The 14010-nt window shown below is 39.4% G+C and overlaps 1 protein-coding gene across 1 annotated transcript in view; it reads left to right on the top strand.

Annotated features, from left to right (window-relative positions):
- The window catches only part of sntg1 (syntrophin, gamma 1), a 121089-nt gene that overhangs the window by 53444 nt on the left and 53635 nt on the right, over positions 1-14010 (top strand). The window contains exons 3-6 of the mRNA XM_061920481.1: positions 1571-1624; positions 4664-4798; positions 11249-11305; positions 11430-11487. Of these exons, the coding sequence (XP_061776465.1) occupies positions 1598-1624; positions 4664-4798; positions 11249-11305; positions 11430-11487 (277 nt within the window). The 5' untranslated portion in view covers positions 1571-1597. The remainder of the gene's footprint in view (positions 1-1570; positions 1625-4663; positions 4799-11248; positions 11306-11429; positions 11488-14010) is intronic.

Below are 14010 nucleotides of genomic sequence, written 5' to 3'. Positions count from 1 at the left end.
TACTTTGTGTATGAATCAGTTTGGGATGAAAAATGATCCATAAATTTGCCCTGGTTTTATAGTACAGGTCGTGTTGGTTATCGCACAAACATTGCACGTAACAAACTAGTCTGTTAGCCCATGTATAGTTCACGCAATTAAATGCATTCCACCGCCGGGGCCAAAGAAAGTTGCGAGTGACAGCGCTTTTATTAAAGAAGGTGAGACACACTATTGAATTCATGAAGGAACTCGTAGCAAAGTTAAAAAAGTGGCGTCTGCGCTCACTGCCTACAGGAGTCTTTAATAAAAGTAAAAGTGTTGTTTAGTGTTCAGTTATCAATTTAATTCTGCATGTATGGGGGGAAGGCATAACCCTGCCTTGGCCAATGTAGATGGAGCCAAATTGTAGATAAGTATTGTTTCGGTTCAGGCTATCCAACACATTTCAATGGATTGTCTGCTGTCGTCGTTGGTTCTGGCTCTTAAATTGATCAAAATGGATAGTTTCTCGAATATGTTATCCAAATTGCGATTAAATTAAGAATTCGTCAAAGTCTGAGTGCCTACAGCTCTACCCAGCCCATCCATCACGACTGGCAGTCTTCGGGCTCTTTGAATGGCTGCCATCGTCTTCCAAATTTGTCAATAGACCAGAGCAACGCTCAATCCAACCAGCATTTGACCTGTTATCACAGTTCCAAATGGATAGATATCTTTAATGGGAATAATTGCCAGACACATGGTTTCTCCAGTTCTCCAAAAAGTCCCCCATGTATTCAACTGCAACCGTTCCGTCAGGACAGGCAGGACCCACCCGAATCTCTGCTTCTTGTCGAGAAGATATTGTCAATATAGTTGAGAGACCTATTAAACATTTCCATGTTTTAGATTTCAGGGACAGTGCAAAAGACAGGGTCTTAGAAAGTCAAGACATGACAAGGACAACAAAGAAGCCAAGCAAGAAAGATACGGGAAAGGGAGGGAAGCGTCCGCCTTTGTTGAGAGCCAGAAGAAAAAACAAAGTACCACTGTGTGTTTGTCTGTGAATGGATAAATGAGTGTTCCGTGAAATGACAAAAACTAGAAGAAATAACAGAACAATAATGTATTGTAACTTTTGAATCATCTCCTTTTTCCCCAGTTTTAGCGAGAAGCATGTTGGCCTCCAAGGGTCAAAAAGCATATTGGCAATCTTTTTTGTCACATTATATGTTTTGCTCTAATTTCTTGGAAATTAAAATGTTATTTTTTACTGTCGATTCACAGTGTTGTGAATTTGCATGACGTGTGCAGTAATCATACCTAGTTATTGACAATAGCCTGTACAGTATGCAAGATCCAGACATGGATGTATTATAATTGGGACTTTTTTTTCTTAGGCTCTGTATAATACTTTACTGTGGATTAATATAAACATGTTGTTGTGCTGTTGAAGGTGTATCTACTGAGGCTTGAGTTTCACATTTCAATGTGCTGGTTATAAGTGTTATGGCTGCAACATTGCCACTTCAAATTGGCTATGTTTTTTTGTTGTTGTTTTTTTATACTGCAAACACTTTATAAATTGGTTGTTTGTCTCCTTTTCCAGCATCCCTCTACCACTGCGCGGTAGCACATGGATTTCAAGACCTCAAATGAAGAGGTTGGTACCGTAGCATTTAATCAAGCATTTTGTTTAAGTATTAATATACTGTATATATATATATATATATATATATATATATATATATATATATATATATATATATATATATATATATATATATATATATATATATATATGTATATATACACCCACACAGTCGTGGTCAAAACTTGTAAAGGACATAATTTTTTAATTTTCCTGAAGGAATCAATAAAGTACTATCTATTTATCTAATTTGTACAACTCTTATGTTTACAACTCTTATTTTTTTGTGATCGAGTGATTGGAGCACATACTTGTTGGTCACAAAAAACATTCATGAAGTTTGGTTCTTTTATGAATTTATTATGGGTCTACTGAAAATGTGACCAAATCTGACAGCACATAAGACCTTCTGGAAAAAATGTCAGTGGTCAGATTAAACAAAAATTGAGCTATTTGGCCCAGGAATATGTTTGGAGGAGAAAAGGTGAGACCTCTAATCCCAGGAACACCATTCTTACCAGCAAGCATGGTGGTGGTAGTATTATGCTCTGGACCTGTTTTGCTGCCAATGGAACTGGTGCTTTACAGAGAGTAAATGGGACAACCTAAAATCATCAGCCCTAGGTTGGGTCTTGGGTGCAGTTGGGTGTTCCAACAGGACAATAACCCCAAACACATGTCAAAAATGGTAAAGGAATGGCTAAATCAGGCTAAAATTAAGGTTTTAAAAGGGCCTTACCAAAGTCCTGACTTAAACATGTGGACAATGCTGAAGAAACAAATCGATGTCAGAAAACCAACAAATTTAGCTGAACTGCACCAATTTTGTCAAGAGGAGTGGTCAAAATTTCAACCAAAAGCTTGGCAGAAGCTTCTGGATGTCTACCAAAAGCGCATTATTGCAGTTAAACCTGCCTAGGGACATGTCACCAAATGCTAACATTGCTGTATGTATACTTTTGACCCATAAGATTTGGTCACATTTTCAGTAGACCCATAGTAAATAAAAAAATTTAAAAAACTTCATGAATGTTTTTTGGAATAAACAAGTATGTCCTCCAATCACCCTATCGCAATAAAAAATAAGAGTTGTAGAAATTATTGAATACTCAAAAAAGCCATGACATTATGTTCTTTACAAGTGTATGTAAACTTTTGACCACGACTGTACACACACATATCCTTAGTTCTTCCAGTGCAAATAGCCATTGTTATTGGAGATAATGATGGCATGTATAGCGAGATAAGGCCAATTAGGAACAATGCATCCTCCGCTACAGGTCACCAGCACTCACCGATGTGAGGCGCTTCCTGACCCCCGCCTATGTGCTGCGATGCCCTCGTTTTGCTTGCTTAATGGCACTGGCAAACACCCATTCGCCTTAGTACAGAAGTAGCTAGAGGCCCGAGGTTCCTCATTACCAGTGAAAGATAACTGACATGCAGTGGAGTCGACACCTTGCAAACATCCGGCGTTGCCTTATTACCCGATGACTGGTGTGTCCCTGGCTGAGAAGGATGGCGACACCAGTGGCTCCTTTTCTATTAGTAGTCCTGTCAGGTGAAGGTGCTTCCTTTATTTACACCCATTTAAGTCAAGGGCAGACAGGCATCGCAATTAGCCATGGAGGGGAGTGATGGCAGTATGCAAATGCATGCAAATGAGCATGTTTATATGCGTGATTGGAAGCAGTCATGCTTGTGTAATGCAGGGAATTTACCACAGAGCCCTCTCAATTTCACATCGTCTTAAAGGCCTACTGAAACCCACTACAACCGACCACGCAGTCTGATAGTTTATATATCACTGATGAAATATTAACACATGCCAATACGGCCGGTTTAGTTTACTAAATTACAATTTTAAATTTCCCGCGGAATTTCTTGTTGAAAACGTCGCGGAATGATGACGTGTATGATGACGCGTGCGCGTGACGTCTCGGGTTGGAGGGGACATTTTAGCGCAGCACCACTTGCGGCTAAAAGTCGTCTCTTTTCATTGCGCAATTACACATTATTTTGGACATTTGTGTTGCTGAATCTTTTGCAATTTCTTCAATTAATAATGGAGAGGTAAAAGTAGAAAGATGGAGGTGGGAAGCTTTAGCCTTTAGCCACACAAACACACGGTGTTTCCTTGTTTAAAATTACCGGAGGTGAAGCTTTACTATGGATCAGAGCGGTCAAGCGAACATGGTTCCTGACCACTTGTCGACCGGCAGGTTTCGGTGAGAAAATTGTGGTAAAAAGTCGCCTCTTACCGGAGACCTGCGGAGCTTGCGCCGTCCAGCTGCCGAGACTTCCCTCAGACACTGGCGTCGATATACCCTTGGACACACCCCTCCGACTATCAGGTACTTTTTAACTCACTAAAACACTAGCAACACAATAGAAAGATAAGGGATTTCCCAGATTTATCCTAGTAAATGTGTCTAAAAACATCTGAATCGCTCCCAATGCAATCGCCTTTTTTTTAACTTTATTTTTATTTATTTTATTTTTTTTCTAGTCCTTCGCTATCAATATCTACAGCTACGAATCTTTCATCCTTGCTCAAATTAATGGGAAAATTGTCGTTTTCTCGGTCCGAATAGCTCTTGCTGCTAGAGGCTCCCATTATAAACAATGTGAGGATGTGAGGAGCCCTCACCCTTGTGACGTCATCGTCTGCTACTTCCGGTAAAGGCAAGGCTTTTTTTTTAGCGACCAAAAGTTGCGAACTTTATCGTTGATGTTCTCTACTAAATCCTTTCAGCAAACATATGGCAATATCGAGAAATGATCAAGTATGACACATAGAATGGACCTGCTATCCCCGTTTAAATAAGAAAATCTCATTTCAGTAGGCCTTTAATTTGTTAGCAGCACAGATCAAAAGTTTCTTCTTTTTTAGGACAGTGTGGATTTGCGACAACAACCAAAAAGCAAAGGCTGCCTGCATTTATTTCCATGTTCATTCCTTGCAATGTGTCGCCGGCATTTCATTTCATGGCCACTTAATTCAAGGGCGCGCGGCCTGATGAATGATTTTATCTCTCCAAATGTTCGCAGACAAAGACTGGGATTTATTTGATGCAAGAAGGTAATGAGGAGCCGTTTAATATTCGACTGCACTTGGCTAAAGATATTCTGACCATTCAGGAGCAAGATGTCATCTGTGTGTCGGGAGAACCTTTCTATTCCAGCGTAAGTAACCACTGACATTACTCACACACTATGTCATTGTGTGTGCCGCTGATGTGCTGTGATAGGCAGTGTCACACAATATTAATAATGAACAACAAGACATATCATATCATTCCTGGCATTTGTAATCCAAGCATGGAATAGTCTTTTAATACAATATATTTACATTAACTCAAATGAAAATAAGTTGTTGCTCTTGTTCTGATAAAACTGCCACATTGGCTTTTAACACATTGATGGGTACCTTTCACATTTGAGCAGATACGCTACCAATTCCCGGTACCTGAAAGTCAATACTGGTACCGTAATGTGGTAATATATTTGAAATTATTCAACAATAACATAAAAAATCTATTTGGACGCTGAATTGACAATGATAATTGAGTTATCCGTTTGTTATTATATAACTTTGTGCGCATTTGCAAGTCACAAGACGTTAGAACGCAGTAGTGTAAATGCTACGGTGTGTTGCCGTAATCGGGAAGTAGTCTTTGCCATTAAGGTTGAAAGTACCCGTCCGGTCTTTTGTTTGGCCTTTCAAAGTGTTTAAATTGTACTTATTATACAGCAGCTGTTTGATTGTAACTTGCATCTTAGTTGTAGTTTTGATGAACAAATTTGGAGGTGTTGAAATCAGCATGTCTATGGCAAATCCAATGTAAATTAGCATCAGGCTAGGGCATTTCACAAAGTGAAGTCTTACTTTTTAGTGCGTTATATCAGGGATACTTGCGTGGTAGGATGGGCATGTGAAACCATTAATGCTAATCAGTAGCATATCTATGGAAAATTAAAGGTAAATTAGCATCGAGCTAGCGCTTTTTGAAAAGTGGAGTCTTACTTTTTAGCGCTTTATACCTTATACTTTTAACCACTAGGCTAATCAGTGGCCTAGTGGTTAGAGTTTCCGCCCTGAGATCGGTTGGTTGTGAGTTCAAACCCTGGGCAAGTCATACCAAAGACTATAAAAATGGGACCCATTAACTCCCTGCTTGGCACTCAGCATCAAGGGTTGGAACTGGGGGTTAAATCACCAAAAATGATTCCTAAGTGCGGCACCGCTGCTGCTCACTGCTCCAATGGGGTGAACAAGGGGATGGGTCAAATGCAGAGGGTAATTTCACCACATCCAGTATGTGTTTGACTATCAGTGGTACTTTAACTTTGCTCTGATTACTGCTTTGCATATCTTGGCATTCTCTCGATGAGACAAATTTTACTACACCTAATGTGTGTGTGACAATTGTTGGTACTTTAACTTAACTTTATATAACATCTCCCTTCAAACCAACTGAAGAAGAGCTGATGCATTTTGTTTGATTTTATGTACCATTACCGTACTTGCTTTGTGGGTATGGACAATTGCAAAATTATCATTTGAGGCAGTCCACTACGAATACGCCTGTTTGCCCCCAGTGTTTGTGCTTGCAAGAAGTACCGAAATATGATACCGTTTGATTTCATATTGATCGGTACCGGGTGGTACCGGCGGAATTCTGTCGCTACTTCAGTTAGACCAAAAGTACTGAGGTCTGTACCAGTATACTGACTTCTTGTTTGGTCTACCCACTTTGGATTGTGTATGTTTTTAAACAATAGAAGTAGAAATATTCAGTTCCAGGGTTAATCTTTCGCATCGTAAAATCCTTCATTGTACAGACAATTTTGTGTTACTTTTGAATAATTTTAACAGCCACACACGTTTAAACATAAGTTAGGCTTAGGTATAATTATGTTAATATAAAGTTAGAAATTATCCAAACAATTTATTGTCCAACTATGGAAACGTGTACCACTAGTGGTACGCCGGCCTGATCGAGTGGTACGCCAAAGAAATCTGTATACGTACATGGAGAATCATGGTTGATGATTTGTGTGCATTGTGTGTAATGCTACAGTGGCCAACAATATTAATTATACCTATTAAATAAAATTTATTTATTGTTTTAATTGAATACTTAGGCCTACTATGCTACAGCATTTCAATGTTGCTCATTATGGTGGCCAAGTGTTTTCTGAGGTGGTACTTGGCGAAAAAAGTTTGAGAACCACTGCTCTAAGCTTTAATAAAGAATGACAAAAGTGTGACAAATCTAATTTTCTCACATTGATAATCACCATGCAAGTGTAAAAAGAAATGAACTGTTTTTAATATTACATTCAAAGAGCATTATCTTACAACCCTACCGTGTACCGGTATTTTTTTTCTCCCGGTTCCTAATTGGGTCGGTCCAGAAAGACCGTTAATTAGACAAATTATAGTTCTATCAGTATTTTTTATTTTTTTTATCCAGCTGACGGTTGTAATTATGACACACCATCAAATTCAGTTCAAGTGCCGCTACGACGCACAAGCAGATGATTATTAGCTTGGAATAATCACACATAAGGAAGCAACACCACAGAAAAGTTTGTAAGAACAATTTTTCCTCCTAGTCCCCGAAATCTCGCACGCTAATAAGAGTGAGTGTCAGTTTGAAGTGAACACCATTTAACTCACAAACGCCGCTACTGCCATTTATCCATTTGACCGTCCTCTAAGCAATCTACTAATCCACGGATCAATATTAATCCACTCAACAAAGTGAAACTTTAAAATATTCACTGGGCCATTTCATTTATATGATACACATGTGTACAATACATATAAGTCGGCGGCTGAAAACACTGGCTTCTGGTCCTTCACTCAAATAGGTCCATGTGCAATGTAAACACAAATAAGAATAAAGATACGATTGTTAAAAATGCAACCCCACCTAGTATGCTAGTTGATTGCATTGGTTTATATTTGATATAATATATAATGTTTAAAGTATGTGTATGAACATGAATACATACATTTGACCTTATTTGTTATTTTATCACTATGAATTTCAATGTTATTATAGGGACATGCACCTGGGGATAGGTTGATTGGCAACACTAAATTGGCCTGAGTGTGTGAATGTGAGTGTGAATGTTGTCTGTCTATCTGTGTTGGCCCTGGATGAATGGATATACTGACTGTAGTTGCAATGATAGAAACACAGTGCTAATAATAAGGATAATAAAAATGTATTTTATTCCCCACAAATTACATATCGTACCGATGAATACGAAAGAATATCAAGTAACATCAGCATCGATAAAATTCTAATGGTAAACACGCCCACTGGTTAGCATTAGAGATTTTACATGGCAATTTCAACACCTCCAAATTTGGTAATGAAAGCTACAACCAAGATACGTCTTACGATCAACGAGCTGGTGTGTAGTAAATGCAAAACTTGCAATATAAATACTTTTTACCTACTTTACTTACTTAGGCCCAACGCTCCTAGTGAAGCATTGGCCATCTTCGAATCGTCTCCATCCAACACGATTTGGGGCTGTCTTTTCTGCCTCCCTCCAGCTGGTTCCCTGCCTCTTGAACGCTGCCTCAGTTGCCCACATCTATGTGTTTTTTGGTCGCCATCTCTTCCACTTCCCCTGGGGATTCCGAGCCAGGGCCTGTCGTGTTGAGCTAGTTGCTAATTTCCTCAAAGTGTGGCCAAGCCATCCCCACTTTTGTCTCGGGATCTGCTTCTCCACTGCCTCCTGACTTCCTCTCTGCCATCGTTATTCTGCCTTAATTGTGTTTGGCCACCTGATCCCAAATACATGCATTTTAGACAGCAGATTGCACGTCTCTGAACCGCAAAGAAAGACAGCGTTTATATTGGAATTGAAAAGACTTATTTTAGTTGTCATGGCTATATCTTTGGACGACCATATTTTCTGAAGAATGATGAATGCTGCTCTAGCTCAAGCTAGGCCTACTCTGGCCTTAATGTCGTCAAGTGTGCCACCTTGCTTATCCAAGCTGTTTCCTAGGCAAGTAAAGGGGTTGACTTCCTACATGGATTCACCGCCTACAGTGAGAAATACTTTTTAGGTCTCAACAAAAAGATTTTAAAAAAGATTAAAAAAAGATGCGGTTAGAGTATCCGGCCTGAGATCGGTAGGTTGTAAGTTCAAACCCCGGCCGAGTGATACCAAGGACTATAGAAATGGGACCCATTCCCTGTTTGGCACTCAGCATCAAGGGTTAGAATTGGGGATTAAATCACCAAAATTATTCCCGAACGTGGCTACCGCTGCTGCTCAATGCTCCCCTCACCTTCCAGGGTGTGGAACAAGGGGATGGGTCAAATGGAGAGGGGTAATTTCACCACACCTAGTGTGTGTGTGACTATCAGTGGTACTTTTTAACTGGCACATTCAACTCAACGGCAAAGACTACTTCCCAGCCGGGCAAAACAGCCTATACGCTACTGCCATCTAACGTCTTGGAATTGCAACTGCATGCAAAGTCTACTATATACTGCAATACTCGCAAATGAGACTCAAAAATGTAAAAGGAAAACAAGATACAACTGCCATCTAACGTCTTGGAATTGCAACTGCATGCAAAGTCTACTATATACTGCAATACTCGCAAATGAGACTCATACATGTAAAAGGAAAACAAGATTCAACAAATGGACAGCAGTTATCATAATCAGCTCATAGTTTAAACAACTTTATGGTGAATGACAAAAGTGTGTTACTTATCTCATTTTGTACCACTGTGAGTTATAACACAAATGCAAAAACAAGTTCACCACTGTTATGTTGGAAAGGATTGACGTGTTCTGCATCTTCAATTATTTTAACATTACCAGTTGTCGTACAAGTGTAAAAAGAAGCAAACCAGTGTAAAAAGTAAAATATAAAATGGAAAATGTATCGTCCGTAGGTGTGCTTACTTCACGCAGCTTCCCTTGTGTAGTATATTTATCTCACACTCCTAATTAAGGATGCTCGTGTTAGAATAATTGTTCAAAACTGTCCAAGTTTGTATTTTGTCACTCCTGGAAGTTTTTCTGATTTTCAAATTCCAGCTTCGAGCGACGTCATTTTTACCGCAAATTTCAGTAGAATGCACCAAGTCTTGAACCTCAGAAGGTTGTTGGACTGAAGAGGTTCCACTGTATCATTCTAAAGCGAGATGGAGTTATCAAGCTGATCGAGCCGGCTTGTAAAGTTAAGAGGCAGCCGGCCTGGAGACAATAGTATGGGGAGCGTCTATAAAGTTTACCACTGAGAAGGAGATACACTGGCAAGGAGAGTGTAATAAATTCACGGTGTGCGGGCCTTTGGCATCACTTCACACATCAGTGCCCTGCTATTTGTTATACAACAACATCAAATTGGCAAAATATATGCTGCAGTTACAAGGTTTTGTAGATTTTTGTCGCCATTATTACTGCCACAGATTTAATAAATGTGCAATGTCATTTTAACACACCAGTGATCTGGAGTTAGTCGCACAACAACAGCTTGGGGAAATTAGATCCCGCCGAGCTCCAACAGGAGGTCGGACTAAACGTTGGCACATTTGAAACGCAGGTGCTTGTTGGAACTGCTGGTGAATTAAAAACAATACAAAAGGAAGGGAAAGAGACGCTCCAGATGGCTCAGACATGTCAAAAGTACACTTCATTCTTTAACGATGTTTCAAAAATTAGTTAGAATCATACATAATGTTGCATATAGAGAACATTGATTGATTGATTAATTGATTGATTGAAACTTTTATTAGTAGATTGCACAGTTCAGTACATATTCCGTACAATTGACCACTAAATGGTAACACCCAAATAAGTTTTTCAACTTGTCCACGTAAATCAATTTATGGTTATACATACAAACCCATTATACATTGAATCGAAAATACTGAAATTCCACGACATAGTGAAATTGCAACTAAAATTATACACACAGCACATTACAATCTGCTACCCAATAATATACAAACATTCTTCTAAACAAAAGAGGAAAAATATAATCTTGGAGAATAATGTCATTTAAAACATTAGTACACACGTACAACTCTTAAGACCGTCAGTATGTCAGTATGTGGAATTAAATTATGGAATATATTAAGCAAATAAATAAAACAATGTACTAAATTAATCCACTTCAACAAACTTTTCAAACTTACAGTGTTTACAAAGTACAAAGAAATAGAACCATGATAAACATTCTGAATTTATTTCATCCATCCATCAATTTTCTAGATCATTTTAATCATCTCCCCATATGAAATATAAGTTTATTTTTTTTATTGTTCCTACTTATGGAGTTTATTGTGAATAAATTGAGTTTAGGAAGTGAACAAAAATTTGAGCAACTGCTATGTAAAGGAAAAGGGGTAGGAATAAATAAGCTCTGCTTCTTCTTACTCCTTTTCGAACATGTGGAATAGAGAAACTGGAAATTGTGATGTATCACGTTGTATGCATGCATGTTCCAAATAAACACAAACTCATGTTCAACTCAACTCAACTCAAAATTGCCATTTAAGTGCAATTTGAAATTGAGCTTTTTATCGACACGGACCTCCCTTATCCTAAAGCCATTTCTTCCTTCTGACTTCCTCTCTTCCAGGAGAGGACTGTAACGATCCGGAGACAGACGATCGGAGGGTTTGGCCTCAGCATCAAGGTAATTTAGGCACTCGCTGATGAGACTTCTTGTTTTCCATGAAGTCGCAGCAAGTCTTATTGATCACGCTGTTGTGCTTCGGGGTGTTTTGTGGCGCTCATTCCAGTTCTCATTTGTATCGCAGGGTGGTGCGGAGCATAAAATCCCTGTGGTGGTATCCAAAATATCCAAAGAACAAAAAGGTATGTTGTATCTTCAGCTGAATGCCTTACAGCACCGGTGTCAAACTCCCAGCATGAGATATTTCATCCGACCATTTGAAAATCACCTTGCATCTGGCCCACGTGGCGAATTGAATCAAAAACAATTCCTAAATAACTTCAGCAACATCTCAAACATACTGTATACACCTTGTGTGATAAAATTGAACCTGGAGGCCACAGTGGTATTAAATGAGTGCATTACACTCACAATTATGACTACGGATTTCAGAGTACCACCAAAAACAGCAATCATTTAACTATGCATGATTAAAAACAACTCCACTTTAACAAGAAACCCTGTCTGTACTAGTGTTTTGGTACAAAAATGTATTTCGATACTTTTCGATACTTTTCTAAATAAAAGAGGACCACAAAAAATGGCATTATTGACTTTATTTTAACAAACAATCTTACGGTACATTAAACATATGTTTCATATGTGCAGTAAATGAGGGTGTCACATGCAAAATCCTCATTTAAATAAGAGGGTCTGCACCAATTTTTAATTGTACACGCAGCCTTAGTAGATCACAATAATAGTACACGCTATTTTGTAGATTGCACACGCTGTTTAGCACGTGTTATATGGATTTTAGTAAATCAGGCCCTATGTGTTTTAGTAGCATCTTCACCCCGAATTACAATATTTTCTTGCAGAAGAACAAGGAATGATCAAATATGTCTGCCAGATGCATTGTTGCAGGTTACAGCAACACAACTAAAGAAGGGGTCAGCCTGCATACATTTCCAAATAAATGATAAATGGGTTGTACTTGTATAGCGCTTTTCTACCTTCAAGGTACTCAAAGCGCTTTGACACTACTTCCACATTTACCCATTCACACACACATTCACACACTGATGGAGGGAGCTGCCATGCAAGGCGCTAACCAGCACCCATCAGGAGCAAGGGTGAAGTGTCTTGCTCAGAAAACAACGGACGTGACGAGGTTGGTACTAGGTGGGGATTGAACCAGGGACCCTTGGGTTGCGCACGGCCACTCTTCCACTGCGCCACGCCGTCAAAATGATGGGAATATGACAAAAGTGTGGGCATCTCCAATCAAACTGGTCGTCCATTTCCTACCGCTTATTCCCTTTTGGGGTCGCGGGGGGCGCTGGCGCCTATCTCAGCTACAATCGGGCGGAAGGCGGTGTACACCCTGGACAAGTCGCGACCTCATCGCAGGGCCAACACAGATGGACAGACAACATTCACACTCACATTCACACACTAGGGCCAATTTAGTGTTGCCAATCAAACTGACTCACACGAAATGGGACAAACTAATGGAGAAGGGTGTAATTTGCAGCCATCAATTTTATGATTCTGACTTGGAAGTAGAAAGGTTTGGGTCGGAGGTTAGATGGAAAAAATGTAAATAATCAAGCCAAATTCAATCTCAAAAATCAGGAAGACCCTTAGAGGGGAAAAATACTGAGTCAGAACTCTCGGAAAAAGAAAAAGAAGAGCAGGCCGATGCTCAAAAACGAGAGAAAAAGAAGCCATCCTCTTCGGCATCCTCTTCTTCTGATGTTTTCCTCAAGATGCTTGAGGAAATGCTGAAAGAGTATGAGGAAACACAGGTTATGGTGTCCATGGAAGAGGAAATGGAAGAGCAGGGATGTTCGGAAATGGCGATTATTTTATATATTCTATTTTGATCATATTGTACGATGATTGCGTGGCGAAGTTGGGAGAGTGGTCGTGCCAGCAATCTGAGGGGTTACTGGTTCAAGCCCCACCTTTTACCATCCTAGTCACGTCGCTTGTGTCCTTGAGCAAGACACTTCACCCTTGCTCCTGATGGGTCCTGGTTAGCGCCTTGCATGGCAGCTCCCGCCATTAGTGTGTGTAAATGAGTGAATGTGGAAATAGTGTCAAAGCTCTTTGAGTTCCTTAAAAAAAAGGTAGAAAAGCTCTATACAAGTACAAACCATTTAAAGTTTTACTGTTAACTATTTCAGTTTTGAAATAATCCTGGACCAGGCCAACAAAAAACATGCAATAAAGTGATCAACATATTAGTTTTACATGCCTTTGTCCACACTGTCTATGCGGGGTAATGGGCTCCAGTACTGTAGGTCAGTGTTTTTCAACCTTTTTTGAGCCGAGGCACATTTTTAGCGTTGAAAAAATGCGGAGGCACACCACCAACAGAAATTAACAGTAAAATGTGGTTGTCGCAATTGTAGGATATGACCTTAAAGCATAAGCAATAATGCATCACTATAGCTCTTGTCTAAAAGTAGGTGTACTGTCACCACCTGTCACATCACATCATGACCTATTTTCACTTTTTTGCTGTTTTCCTGTGTAGTGTTTTACTTCTTGTCTTGCACTCTTATTTTGGTGGCTTTTTCTCTTTTTTTGTTGGTATTTCACTGTAGCAGTTTCATGTCTTCCTTCAAGCGATATTTCCCGCATCTACTTGGTTTTAGCAATCAAGAATATTTCAGTAGTTTTCATCCTTCTTTGTGGGGACATTGTTGATTGTCATG

The sequence above is a fragment of the Nerophis ophidion genome, linkage group LG14, assembly GCF_033978795.1.
Source record: "Nerophis ophidion isolate RoL-2023_Sa linkage group LG14, RoL_Noph_v1.0, whole genome shotgun sequence".
NCBI lineage: Eukaryota > Metazoa > Chordata > Actinopteri > Syngnathiformes > Syngnathidae > Nerophis > Nerophis ophidion.
Note: the sequence above shows the minus strand (reverse complement) of the source record. Positions and strands in the feature narration are given on the sequence as shown.